This window comes from Vollenhovia emeryi, unplaced genomic scaffold (assembly GCF_000949405.1).
Source record: "Vollenhovia emeryi isolate VEMERY1.0 unplaced genomic scaffold, V.emery_V1.0 DF939159.1, whole genome shotgun sequence".
In the NCBI taxonomy this organism is placed as follows: domain Eukaryota; kingdom Metazoa; phylum Arthropoda; class Insecta; order Hymenoptera; family Formicidae; genus Vollenhovia; species Vollenhovia emeryi.
In genome coordinates, this window is record NW_011967207.1 from 320,095 (window position 1) to 334,943 (window position 14,849).

The following is a 14,849-nucleotide window of genomic DNA, read 5'->3' on the forward strand; positions in this document are numbered from 1 at the left end:
AAACAACATTAATTAACAAATGAGTTAATTTACATCGCACATATTGTCTGACGTGAGAAGGATTGGCGTATAAGCATAATGTAAACGGTACGTGAGCAATCGACGCGATAACTCGAAATTTATGACGCTGCGCTCTGGAGCTCGATTCTTGAATTCATTCAAACGAGAAACGTACGTGAAGGTTCCGCTCTTACAGAAAGGTTGTAGGTCGATTGGCCCGTTCGCGTAGCTTTCAGCCAATCGACCATGCAACTTTTCCGGTGGGGCAGAATTTTCACATACGTTTTCTCCTTCGGACGAATTCGAGAATCGAACCCCCGGGCAACGCGCGCGATTACAGAGCGACTATCTTACCGGGCGAGTTTAGCGGGGACGCGAACCCTCGCAGGCTCGACCGATAACGGCAAGTCGGATTACAGCCTTACCGACGGCCTTTCGCGTCCGACTCGCTAAGGGCGAGGAGGGGGGTGGAGCCAATTAGGACGCGAGCGAGCGAGTAGTACGTAGTGCCGAAGCGCGAGTCGCCGCTCGTCGCGGGCAGTCGCGGATCTGTGTCTGACGCGGGTTGTTGTTGTCGTCGTCGGCTGGGTGGTCAGTGCGCCCGTCGCGCCCGTCTCGCATCGCGAAATTTCCGTGCGTCTCGCCGCGGGGTGCGAGTGCGCGGCGTGCGACCGCGGCACAGCTTGGAGCCACCACTGCTCGACGGTAGTTCGACGGGCGACGTCGATCGCGACGAGAGGAACGGCGTCGCGGCCGCCCCGCGTAGGATGGGTGCTCGCGCGACCGACGGCGGGCCAGCTTCGTCGCGGCGCGTAGTCCCGTACGTGCGAGAGGCGGCACTGTGAAACTAGAAGAGGAGGTGGTGGTGGAGGAGGAGGACGCGGACGCGGCGCATCCCGAGAGGAAGAGAGAGAGAGAGAGAGAGAGAGTGCGTGGAATCTCGGGGACGAGGGAAGGAGGGAGAGAGAGAGAGAGAGCATTGTCCTCCGCGAGGAGAGCATCGTGTTGTCCTTGCCACGACACTAACCTCAGTCGGTGCTGCGCGCTCAGCCGCGTCACGATCGTCGCACGTCGCGCGCGCGACGTCCGTCCATCCGTCTCGGATCTGTCAATTAAAGGGAGGCCGCGCGCGCTCGAGAGCGAGAGGGCCCGAGTGAGGCGTATCGGGCCGTTCGATCGCACGGGATGCCATCCCCGCCGTCGCCGTCGCCGTCGCCCTCGTCGTCACCGTCGTCACCGTCGTCGTCGGCGTTACGCTAAAAATATGCGGCAGTGAGAAGCCGGACGGCGGAGCACCGCCCGTGGCAGAGAGCGAAGCGGCTGGCTCTCTCGGCTGCGTGTGCTAGGTCCGGTGGTGCCGGACGAGGAGGGGGGTGGGGGAGGAGAAGGAGGAAGGCGACGAGGTAGGCCAGGATCCCGCTCGGTGACGATCGACGGGGGTGATCATCGCGTGCGACAGCCCACCGACGGAAAGGAGCACCGAGGAAAATGGCGGACCTCGAGGCGGTGCTGGCCGATGTCAGCTACCTGATGGCCATGGAGAAGAGCAAGTGCACGCCGGCTGCCCGTGCCAGCAAGAAGATCATCCTGCCGGATCCTAGGTACGCACTCCACACCGCTACGCGATTTCCGGCGGCGTTGCGTGCGGTTCGATACGGGGAGGAGGCGGCGGTTAGGAGGAGGAGGAGGAGAAGGCGGCGGACGCGGCGCGGCGCGGCGCAGCGCGGCGGCGATCCGTCCGCCCGTCTATCCGCACGTCCGCCGGAGGACCTCTCCCCGTTTCCTGCCCCTCCCCGCTTCCGCCAATTTTCTTCCCTGTTTCCTCCCGGCGACGTCTTCCTCCTTCGCGGCAGCGCCGCGAGGCGAGCGTCGCGGTGCTGCCGCGAGCGCCAGGAATAAATTATGTTTACAAACAAAAGCGCGTCTGACCGCTCGCCGCCGAGGGGGGCCCCGAGGCGCGCGTGCCTCCTCCGATCGCAGCCGGCACACGCCGAATTCTTCTCCGGCCCTCCGCGATCCCGCGCTTCGCGCGCGGCTCCACCGCGTAACGGAAACGCGATCTCTCTCGCTCGTACGCGCTCGCTTGGGGGGGAGATCGATCCCCCTCTCCCCCCCCCTTGCCGCCCCGACTTGATTAAATCGTCCGCCCCGTGACATTTTGACGTTGAAAAGTTTCTCCGAGGAGGAAAGAGAGAAACTGACCGGCAATCCACTTCTGATCCCTCACGCGATGATATCGACGTTCCGTATCAATCTACGTGCATGAATAACGCAACGCGCGCGCACACGATGTACTCGTTAAACTTTGGTTTACCTTTGCAAGATTAATACCCGGGATAGAATAAATTTCGTCCCCTCCCCTCTCTCTCTCTCTCTCTCCCTTCCGCGAAAACCTGCCCGCGCTGATCGGTACTTTGCATCGATTATAACGTTGCCAATGTTTACACTGTTCGCGTTATTTTCGGTCCGCAAACCGCGGATGTTAACCGTAGCTCTCGGCCTCGTGAAAATAAGTCGGCTCGGCGGAGCGCGGGCTCCGCTTTTGCTGGCGGCGCGCCAAGCGGAGCGTTTCACGTGCGCGGCCGAGAGGCGCTGAATAAGGGAAAAGCCGCGCGAAGGGCGGCCCCTTTCTCGGGGAGAGAAACGTAACGCGGCCACGCTTTCCCTTTGTGGCCCGGAAATAGACGGCAGCGAGGCCGAAAAGGCGGGCCGGCGAGAGCGGGATCTGGAAATATGCCCGATAAATCGCGTTCTCATCTCTCTCTCCTCGAAACGTCTCGATGACTCATTCTCCATTCCCTCGATTAATACTTAATTAAACTTTTAATTAAGTTTTAAGGCACTAATAGTTTGGGGCGTGTTCCCTGGCGAGTGACGCTTCGCGACACGCGATTCAAATTGTCGAGCGGTCTCTCGGCTTATCTCGAACATCTCTCGGTCCTCCGCGAGGCGGCCGGTCTGATTTATCTCCCCGCCGGGTTTACGTAAAATCGAGCGCATCGGCGATGCGTTCAGCGGCCAAATTCTTACGCGATACTTAGAGCCCATTCATTTACGTAATTAATTTCATGGCTCGGCGGTGCTTCGCGCTGGCGAACAACTAATAGAATCAGTGGGTCGCGTGTCACCAAGTGTCCTTGTATAAACGTACACGCACGCATACACACACACGCGCGCGCACGCAAGGCACCACCGGACACGTCCTATTAATACATCCCATCTCGTGCATCCACGTATATACTCTTTACATCAACGGTATTCGTATGATTCATCTTTATTATCCTCGGCCCGCGTGTAAAAGAAGCGGGCGGCCGCTCCGTTTATCCCGCGAGACAGCTCCGTCAGTCATTCCCTCGCGGAAAAACGGCGTATCTCGGCCTGTGCCGAACCTGCCGCGCGAATGAATGGGCCACGTTGAATATCGGATTACATCCGCCGCGCGTCCGTCAATGGAGCCTTAAAGTCGATTGTCTCGAAGCGTTTCGATTACACCCCGTCGTCGCCTTTCAAACGCCGTCGCTCCCCCTCGCCCTCGCGCGAGCGAAGCGCGCGCGGGCTCCGGGGATATCGATTATTCGACGCGGTATCTCTCTCACGAAAGTTCGCTAAACTGTATTCAGCCAGCGGCAAAGTTGCCCGGAGCCGTGCTCGATCCCTCCAGAGCCGCACGGCGGCGGCAGCGATTCCGCATAATTAAACGCGCGCAGACATTCCCGAGCGCGTCGCCCGGTATACGTTCCGCGACGTTTCCGTAATCTGTCGTTGCGCGTCTACGTCGAAAGGTCGCCCCCCGAGTTGGATTCATCCTCGCGCGAAAGTCGAGTCTCGGCTTTGCGAGCGCCGACGCGAGCGGGATTATCGAATTTTTGCACGACGGGACAAATTCTCCCGGCGCTATAAGTTAGATGTGAATTAACACCGGAAAGTACCGAGCGGTCGTTTCGGAGCTCCTCTATTTTTTAACGCCCTATTTCTTGTATAAAAGATGGGATTCTGAAATTCTATGACTTGCCATCAATCAAGTGGTCGATCGAGTGATTGATGAAAAGTCATACAGATTCCTGTCTTTTGTTATCTCTTGGGCGAGCCTCACGGCAACACATTTTGTTGCCGCCTCACCGTTTGCTATACTTTGCGTCTTATAGTCCGCTTTGCTCTCTGCAGCCTCCATTACTTTGCAATAAATACTCCAATAAAAGTAATAATTTTTTATACAAGAAATAAGGTATTACTCTAAAACATCAGAAACAGTCAGAAATAACCGCTTGATACTTTTAACATTAAACAGCGCGATCCATTGCCATTTTCACAGAGATACTTCCAGTGTTAACCAGCGAGATCCATTGTCACCAGCCATTTTACAGAGCCCTCGCCCCGCGCTCAGCATTCAGCTCCACGTATATTACGTCGCGTAATATCGTGTGCGGCTCGAGAAAAAAAACTGAGAGGAAAATAGCCGGCTCGGCAGTTTTTTTTTTATTGGATTAAGCTCGCGGCTCCGAGGTAATTAAGAGTCTCGCGGAATCGTTGCGCCGTTTAATGTCGTCTCGTTTGGAACTATAACGCGGGCTATAATACGGGTCAGCTTGGTAGACAAGCGCGCGACTATCGATCCCGTTTCTGCGTTTCGGCTCGATTAATCGTCTTGGTCACCGTGCCCCGCGGCCATTAAATTTGGATCAGCCAGGGAGATCCGTTGCCGTTTACCATAGAGGCCCGCGTTCGCATCCCAGCTCCGCGTAAGGGCCTCGGCAGAAAGATTATCGTAAGTCTTTACGATTCCGTAGCTCACATCGCAAGGCGACATACGTCTACGACACTTCTTTGTGCGTTGACGTTTACGATTCTGTCGTGAGACTTAAGTCTGTCGGACGTCAACGCACAAAGAATTGTCGTAGACGTATGTCGCGTTGCGATGCGACGAATGCATTTTGCGATGCACGTTAAGATTCTGTCGTAAGACTTAAGTCCGATACCGACTTAAGTCTTACGACAGAATCGTAAACGTCAACGCACAAAGAATTGTCGTACGTATGTCGCATTTATCGCATCGCAAGGCCACATGCGTCTTAAGTCTTACGACAGAATCGTTACGTGCATCGCAAAATGCATTTGTCGCATCGCTAGGCGACATACGTCTACAATTCTTTGTGCGTTAACATTTACGATTCTGTCGTAAAACCTAAGTCGGTGTCGGACGTCAACGCACAAAGAATTGTAGTGGACGTATGTCGCATTTGTCGCATCACATGACGTGTCTACGACAATTCTTTGTGCGTTGACGTTTATAATTCTGTCGTAAGACTTAAGTGGGTGTCGGACGTCAACGCACAAAGAATTGTCGTAGACGTATATGGCATTTGTCGCATCGCAAGACATACGTCTACGACAATTCTTTGTGCGCTGACTTCCGACACTGACGTAAGTCTTACGACAGAATCGTAAACGGTTACGACAATCTTCCTGCTCAGGCCTTAAGCCGTAAACGAGGGGTAAACCGCTGAGAACATTGTGGTGTATAGATTTGCGGTATTACGGGACGTTAATTACTGCACGTTACTAGACATTATTAGGCATTTTCTGGGTATCAGTTCAGGCATTAGGCCTTGCTCGGGCATTATAAAGATAAAACAAAATAAAATAATTACATCAGTTATTTTTATTGACCGTATCTGGCAATTTTAGTAATACAGAAAATTTATTGCGTTATATAAAATAAAATATTGCCCACTAGGCATTAGTAGGCATTGGTGTACATGATTTTGCGGTTTACCCCTCAGCCGTAAACGTCGTAATAACCAAGCCGTAACGTCCGCGCTTTAGGGTCAGAGCACAAAGCAACGTAATAGCTTACGACAAAGACGTAAGTGCAAACGTAAATTAGCGTACAAGCTTCGGCGTATGTCATACTTCTACCTCGAATTACATATGACGTTAGATTTACGTCAAAACTTGTGCGCTATCTACGTTTACACTTGCGTCTTTGTCGTAAGCTATTACGTTGCTTTGCGCTCTGACTCTTAAGCTTATTCTACAATGAACGCAAAACGCAAGACGCTGTCCTGTGACGCGGCTGAGCCGCAACGCACATAATCGACCGATCGCAGTCAAATATGAGAAGAATGATCGACTGTCATTGGCCGATTTCTTCCATTGTGACTTAGCGTCTTGCGTTTTGCGTCCACTGTAGAACAAGCTTTTAACGGATCGCCGTCGCGGACCGTACTCGCTCGCGCTGATCTGGAGAGGCGAGAGGAATCTCGCTGAGCGCGCGCGCCGCTGTAATCACGCGCCTGAGAAAGTACACGCCTCCGATTTTCTCGTCAACCTTCGACTATTACGGCCGGATCGGATCCCCGATACCATCCCCAATAGGCACATTCTAAAAAATGTCAGAGTGCGCGAGTTGTTTTTAGCTCATTATTTTTGCAACGCCTTTGTGCGACTTCGTGAACAGCAAGTTTGTATCATTCGTCGCGAGAAAGAGAGAGAGAGAGGAGAGGAGAAAGAGAGAGAGAGAGAGAGAGAGAGGCCTGGATCGGCGCCGACGCGTGTTGAGAAAGGCCAGGGGGCTGGGACGGGGGCGTTTGCGCGGACAATTCTCACGCTCGCGTCCCGACGCGATAAGATTTCGATCCCGCGAACTCGTCAGCCGCTTAGACGTTATCGGGAAGAGGAGAAAACCGCGCGGCGATCAGGTGGCGGGTTTGAGCGACCGAACGGGGACACTTCGGTACCGACGGTCTTTTTTTCTCAAATAAACTATAACCAGGTCATATGCTTAGCTTACGTAGCGTAGTAATCGCTGAGAGAGAGAGAGAGAGAGAGAGAGAGCTTAGTCGACTAATATTAGACTAAAATTAACCCCGACTAAAAGCGTTGACACTGGTCGAGTATACTCGACTTGTCACACCGACCCAGTCGACCGTGCGTCGACTGTAAATCCGGTATAAGTCAACGTTAACGCTGCCATCGGCGACACGTCGCAGCCTCGCCCTCACGTTCAGCGCCGGCTAATTAAAAGAGAGAGAGAGAGAGAGAGGGGTAGAGAAAAAAAGGATCGCGCGATGGTGCCTCGAGAGCGGCGACGTCGAGATTATTCATGACGGCGTTAATGCGCGAGCGGTGTCCGCGCGCGGCCGCACCCTCGCCGCTTCACGGGGCGCTTAAAAGTTAAAAATGCGTGAACGCGCATCTGGAGACGCGCGGGATAACCGGCGTGCCCTTCGGGTGCATTTCGCGCTCTTGCGAACCACTTGCCGAGAGGGATCGCGCGCCCCTCCACCCCCGCGTATGTACGTGTGCGCCGCGTAAAATAAGATTCCGAAAGGGGAGAAAATCCCGGGAGAGATCGCGAGAGCGCGAGTAAATTACGTTCATAAATCGCGTCGAGGTACACGTAGTTGACGTTATTCTCAAGCGTGCGTGTGAATGCGCGAAATTACGAGTAAGGACCGTCTGCGCGGAAAGTGAGCATTCTGTTTCAAATAATAGAATATGATCAGGTTACATTGAATTACATGCAATTTCGACGTATATTAATAAGACTCTTATTTATTTACATTGAAATTGCACGTAATCTAATGTAATCTGATGATATTCTATCTATTATTTTAAACGGGGCAGTGATAAGTATAAGAGAACCATGACCTGTTGTTGTCGGTGTAAAAGCTAAAATACTTACTGGCATAAATTATCAAAATATTTGTAGCACCATGGCCGAATCTAATTCGCCGAGAGTAACGGCCTGAGCAGAATGGCTGTCTTGTACTGTTGAGACACAAGACAGTTATTGGGCGTTGCTTTAAGACGGTTTAAGGATATGAAACATGAAACATTGTTTAAGAGTACAATGCTCAGGCCCTAAGCGTCAGAGCTGAATGAGTAAGAAATGGAAATGATTCATTTCCTTACTTCTGCTCTTCTTACATCAGGCTTACTTCATGTATTGTAGATGATCTTTCACGGAAACAGAGCAAACGGTGAATCTCGCAAGAGAGAGAGAGAGAGAGAGAGGTAACGAGTTTCACGTGGTTATCGAGCAAACGGCGCGAGCTATCGAATGCTCGCGCGGAATCGCCGATCTTTTCATGGCCTTTCGGTCTCTCGCGCGCTCGTTTCGCTCGTTTCTAACGTTTTTTACGTTCGACATTTCAACGGAGAGACAGACGCCTCGAGAGAGAGAGAGAGAGAGAGAGAGAGAGAGAGAGAGAGAGAGAGAGAGAGAGAAAAAGCGACACACGTCGAGGGACACTTCGTGCGTGCCGTACATCCTTGAACTACAAAGCACGACGCGACGCCGCGATACGGCACGTACCCGCCGCTACGTGCGCCGGTCCTGATACGGCAGAAGCTCGGAACAACTCAATTTTCGACTTTGATTAACCGCCCCGCCGTCGTTTTGCCCCGCGCGAGAATACGATACGTACGGGGCGCGGATCGCGTCGATACGGCTCCGGCATTTGGTGTCCCACTGCGCGATTCTGCGTGCCGGCGGCAGGCCCAGTCCCGGTAAATTTCCCGGCGTGTGCCGGCAGAAAAATATACGCGGCGCGGCGGAGATTACACCAGTATTGCGTATACACACACATACACACAGTGCAAATGTAAACTCCGTCTTCTATATGTATTTCTTTTTTTCCTCCCGCCTCCTCTGCCTCTCTCTCTCTCTCTCTCTCTCTCTCTCTCTCTCTCTCTCTCTCTCTCTCTCTCTCCCCCCCCTCTCTCCCGCTCCCTCTCCCTCTCCCTCCTTTCCCGTCCGCGAGGAAAAACCTCCGCGCGGTTTTGCGCGGGGCGTTTTGCCACGGCCAGCGAATTCTCTCGACAACGAGACGTCGCGGGAGGAAGGCAAACGGCTGTGCAAAAGCAAGTGCCTCGTTTCGGTCCATAAATAGTCGAATCGTTGCCAGTGTGTTGATGCTCGGTAAAGTTTGCTCTCTACCCTCTATCTCTGTCTTTTTGTTGACGCACGCCATTCTCGTTTTCTACTCCCGTTTGATGTGCCGGCTCTCTTTCTCTCTCTCTCTCCCTCCCTGTCCCCCCCCTGTCTCTCCCCCGTCTCTCCCTGTCTGTCTCTCCCTCTCCCTCCCACTCTCTTTCTCTCTCCTCAAATTCTTCTAATTCGCAAAACGGCTTTCCACAAATCCCCGGATTTACGACGAGGGGAGCCGTAAGCGTATTAGGCCGCGAGGAATTATCAATATATCTCTATCGCCATGTTAATCCTCCGCTTCGCATTCGTAACAGATCTCTCCCATGTGTTTCTTGTTGAAATGAAATTATATATGCATATATATATTATAATATATAATATATATTCTGTAAATAGAGTTTTATTCGTTAGAGCACGGTTCTCTTGTTGAAAGGATTCAAGCGCGACGGTATTGGCGTTATCCATCAGTGTCGTCGGACGGGATCGGTTAATCGTTGATTGGCTCAGGTGGGATCGATAAAATACTGGGCCACTCGCTCTTCTCTCGGTATTCAGAACGGATAACAGCTATCCCGTTTTCACGCGCGGGAGGGAATAACTCCGGGCGAGCACGAGGAAAAAGAAGCTGCAACACTCCCGGAAGGACGTATATATCGAGGAAGCTGCGGTCCCGGATGTAATTAAAAGGTAGCAATCAACGAGCCGGGCGAACGCCCGTCTCCCGCTGGCCTCGTGTCGCTGTAAAAACGTCCGGCTCGGCTGTAAAAACGGCTTTTAGGAGGGGCAGGGGAGCTAAATAAACGAGAGCACCTCGCGAGAGCCACGAGCGTTATTGTGAGCCCTCGTGACCAACTCCCGCCGTAAATTAAGTAATTATGTCCGAAGAGACATACGTGCTTCAACCCGCAACGGATGGCTTTTCTCGGAAAGAGTCGTTTCGACCCCTCGCGACTCTAGCGATATTTATACTTTTCAACTTGGTGTACGTTTATCGTTTTCCGCCGGCGCCGAGGTAACACGTAACTTTGCAAACAAAAGATATTTTCGAAAATCGGCGCGGCGCAGTCGTCGACGTTCACTCGTGTCGTTCAGCAGAACGGAACGTGGAACTCGTGAAGAAATAGAACGAGTACGGCAGAATAAAAAAAAATAAATATTATGTAACACCACGAGCGAACGATATACAAGTATCGACGGGTCTCTCCGCGGCTCTCGTGAAAGGCCATTTTTGACGGGCGCACAATTGAAATGCGCGCGGTATCTTTTCACGCGACGTCGCACAACTGTCGCCATAAATAGCGAAACACCCCATCTCTCTGGCGCTGTGTGCATACATTAATTACCGCCTTTTATCGGCGCCGCGAGACGCGGGCGTTCAGCGGGCTGAATGGCAGCCGCGAAACTACCTTATTCACGTCTCGGAGGGGGAGGAAAAAAAGGGAGATTGCAATCAAACCGAGGGAGAAAGACGCGAAGCCGCGCGCGGTGGTACGGGAGATTGGGGCTCCGGAAAGACTCGTATAGGAGCCCCGTCGTGCCGGGGTGAATCCGCTTTTCCGTCGCGAGCCTAAAAGGATGCTCGAGAGAGCCCGGCGCTACTCCGGCCGCTCGTTCGTTAATCCGCAGCCGCTTTTACGGACAAAGTGTAATTTTCCCGTCGTCAAATTGCTCGCGGAACACGACGGCAGCGACGGAGCCGAGTAGGTGCGGTCGGCTAATGGAAACACCGTCTAAGCATGAGCACCCTCCCTCCCCCTCTCTCTCTTTCTCTCTCTCTCCCTCTCCCCCCTGTCACCCCTGTCTCCCCCTATCTCTCCCTGTTTCACCCTGTCTCCCCCTATCTCGTCCTATCTCTTCCTATCTCTTCCTATCTCTCCCTGTCTCTCCCTGTCTCCTCCTAGCTGTCTCTCCCTATTTCCCCCTGTCTCTCCCTGTCTCTGCCTGTCTCTCTTTGTCTCTCCCTGTCTCTCTCTATCTGTCCCTGTCTCCCCCTGTCTCTTCCTGTCTTCGCCTGCCTCTCCCTGGCTCTCCCTATCTCTCCCTGTCTCCCTTTGGTTTTTTATTTCGTATTTGCGCGATTATCACTATTTTTCTATTCCTGCTTCCGCGCTTTAGGGGACTTGTTCCAGTGCGTCAATAAACATGTCTCTCTCTCTCTCTCACGCGCGCGCGCGCGCTCTCGCCCGCTTGTTTACGCGATTTTAACTGCGTTCGCGATTTTAGCCCGAGAGGCAACTTTGGGAATGATTAATATACCGTGCGACGCGTTTCCGCGCCCGGCTGCAGCCGGGTCGCGTTATGCAACGCGAGGATAAATGGCGTTTTGTCGAATCGAGTTGGCACCGGGGAAGTACCCCATCTGTCTTCGCGTATCGAGAGTGATACCTCTCGCGATACGTCAAGCGGATATCTCTCTCTCTCTCCCCCTCTCTCTCTCTCTCGGTCCGGAAACGCGCACAGCGCGCGCTTAGAATATAACGTAGCGCGAGCGTCAAGGATCCCGGTCTCTCCGCGCGTAAAAAGGTCAAATGTCGTCTTCTTAATTTCACGTTGCATAACGCGAGTCAATCGGCTTGCGAGCCCCCCGGCGCTCTCTCGAGCGTTGTTCGCAACGACGCACGTTTTCAGCAATCACGAGTAGACGGCGCGGTCGGTCGAACTGCCGGACAGAAGTCTCGGTTCGATCTTTTGCGCTGCAGGGAAAAGGCCGGTTTTGCGCGCCATTGAAAGCGTGTGGATTGTTAATCGTTAATCATAATTATTGAACTAGGCACGACGCATAAAGGCGCGCGCCTCGCTTTGATATCTTCTCGCGAATAAAATTGAGGAAGAATACGTCAGCGGGTAAAAATTCCTCCTCTCGCGACTGACGTAGCTGCGAGTAATTTGATATTAATTTGCCGTCGCCGCGGGGGAAAAATGCGAATTGTTTCGACTGATGCGCACGCGGCGAAAGTGCGACGCGGGCGAGAGCGTTTGCGCGTCTCGGATGTGTACTTACATTAGTGGAAATAAGTAAACGGCGCGGGCTTGGACTTGACCGCGCGCGCGGCCGGCTAATGCAACCGCGCGCGAGCGGGCAGTCTCGTTTCAATAAACTTCTTCCGCCTCCTCCGGCAACGCTTACTGCGACGTACGCCGGGGGAAGGGTTTCGGTTTAATTTTTGAGACGCGAACGGAAATACGCGGCCTCGGCGCCGCGATTTCGACACAGGCCGCAAAGCTGGCCGGCGTGCTTCACTTTGATTTCTTCTCGCAAACAAAATTGAGGAAGGCAACGTCAGCGGGAGGAATTTCTCATCCCGCGATCGACGTCGGCTGCGATTAATTTTACCTTCGTTTCCCGTCCACCGCGCGAAAAAATCCAGATCGTTTTGATCGATGCACACGCGGCAAATTGCGACGCGGGCGTACGTTTACGCGTCTCGGACGTGCATGTAGTTTGTGGTCGGCCGGTACTGCATGAGGCCGCCCCGGCACTGCCGTTCGAAAATCAAATTGAAGCGTGCGGCTAATCGAGCGGCCTAATATCCCCTAATTCCGGCCGTTGTTACGAAAATCCTCCAATTTTCGTAACGCCGTTATCGGGGCATCGACAGTGTCGGTTAGGATAATAGGATCTACCTTCGCAATCGCGCGATTATCGAGGAACGCTCGGTCGAAACCATCGACATGTAGACGATCAAGTGGATTCGACAGGTGGATTCTGCGATTTGACTCGACACTTGTGATATCGTGATTGATAGTTGCGATTCTCAGAGGAGGAAGTCGAAGCTTGTTTTGAGATCCAATCTTCCTCGGATTCTCCGCTCCTCGGAGTCGCAGTCGATTCTGTCTGAATAGCTCCGGAGCTGACGAGACTCCCTAGCCGATCTCCGCGAACGATCGGTACGATCGTAACCCGCAGGCTCTAGTTCCACGTGGGACTTTATGCTAAGCGTCCCGCCCGGCGCGAGTTCTGAGTTGAGACATGAATATGACGGCCGCAAATGAAAGACCCGTCGATCCGAGACGGAATAGTCGCTTTAACCCGATGGTATTTTAATATTTTCGGGAATGACATTCAATTAGCGGCAGCAAAGTTCCCGTCGCTTCCATTTTTACACTTTTGTACACCCCTTTTTCCCCTCACGCTCGAGCGATTCGAATCAATTAACGGATTCCGCGTTCGGATTTACATAACTGCAGCTCTCGTGTCTCCTTTTTCATAATCGACACGTACACACGGTGCCCGATTTCGAATTGATCGCGTCGATCGGGCCGAACGGGCGGAAAGGCTCCTGCCCGCCCGCTGTTGGATGTGCGGCGATGTCTGGCGACGCTCCAACCAATCGCTGGAAACACGGATTTATTTTGATCGGTTGTAAAGCTCATTCACCCCCGCTCGATACCCAGCGCTCCACCTACCCGTGGATTGATCTCTCTCTCTCCCCCTACCCCCCTCCCTCCCCCTGTCTCTCCCTGTCTCTCCCTGTCTGTCTGTTTCTCTCACCCCTCCCCTCTTTCTCTGTCTCTGTCTCTTTCTCTCCTCCCCCGGCTACCAGAAATTGACCCGAATCAAACTTTACACCCAACCGCGCCTTTATCCCCCCGAGCGCCATCATTTGATTGTCGTGTTTACGCCCGTTCTGGCTTCATAAGCCCAGGCATTATCGAGACACTTTTGAAATGCCAAGGACCCAGCTGTTTATTCGCATTTCTCTTCTTTTTATAGCACCAATTAATTACAGGAAGTGAAACTCCGTCGGCACTCGAGACACCCGAGGCATCTTTTATTCCTTCGCGCGCGGAACCGGATAGAACGAATCCTATCCACGGGTACGCGCGCGTTCTCGGGGAGAGACAAGTGTGCGCGCGTTTTACACGGTCGATGAGATTTTTTTTCTTTCTTTCCAAAGTCTTGTCCTCTCGGGCGGGCTCCGCCGTTCGCCTCGACGTTTCCCTTTGTCGGATTTGTCGTCGGGCTCCCAGCAATGAACTGCATTGGGACGCGGAATTGGCAGCGGCCGATATTAAGCCCCGCCAGATTTATGGCAGCGCCTCACGAACGAGGAAGACTATCGCCCTTCGACGGAAGTTCGTTGTACGCCACGCTATTTTCGCCGCGAGTGGGAAAAAAAAGACTCTGAGAAACTGAAACTTCAAACTGCTCGCGTGTTCCGCTCCCCCGATCGTTCGTTACGGAGCTCGAAGGCAATCACGCGCCCCTTTAAACGTCCCAGAGTTTTCCCGGGGAGCCGTTTCGGCTATTTCCGTAATCACGTTTATTTAGCGGCGGATAATCGCGCGACTATGAAAGTTAAAAGATCGGCGAATGATAATATAAATGATAAAGCGCCCTTACGTCAGCGCGAAATAAACGCGATGTGACGTGACGAGAAGCGCATTCGGGAATAAATTTTAATATTTGTTTTGTAAGTAGCCGCTTTGCATAATAACTTTTCGAGACTTTCGAAACGCTTCGTGTGTGTGTGTGTCGTGGTTTTTTTTTGTTTTGTTTTTCAGTGTTGCGCGATCGCGAAAATTAAAAGTCCGCGCCGCCCGGTTGCTCGGGCCCGACCGCGGTCGTATAATTCAGCGCGAGAAATCAGCGCCCTTGGTGTATCTCTATGGGAACCAGCTCCCGAGACAGCATTACGTAAATATGAAATTCGCGAACTCGATTACCTGTTTGCCAAGTTAGAAGGACGCAGGGGCTCGAGCCCGGAGAGGCGAAAAATCGACGCCCGCGGACGATCGAACGAATGACGACGACACAAAGACGATTAATCATTGATAAGACTGACATAAAGATTCCGGAATCTCGCGGCGGATCGAAGCAGGGTATTTCGATTATTTACGATGACAGAGTAATTTCTGCGGCGGTCGTTCGACCGTCAGCCATGGGGTTGTGGGGAAACTGAGAGAGACGGGGCGC

General features: G+C 52.9%; 1 protein-coding gene across 1 annotated transcript in view; it reads left to right on the forward strand.

Moving 5' to 3' along the window:
* The first annotated feature begins 1,054 nt into the window (after nt 1-1,054).
* Nucleotides 1,055-14,849, forward strand: part of LOC105564800 (G protein-coupled receptor kinase 1) — a 29,094-nt gene continuing 15,299 nt past the window's right edge. Inside the window, exon 1 of the mRNA XM_012017477.1 lies at nt 1,055-1,601. Coding sequence (XP_011872867.1) covers nt 1,489-1,601 — 113 coding nt within the window. The 5' untranslated portion in view covers nt 1,055-1,488. The remainder of the gene's footprint in view (nt 1,602-14,849) is intronic.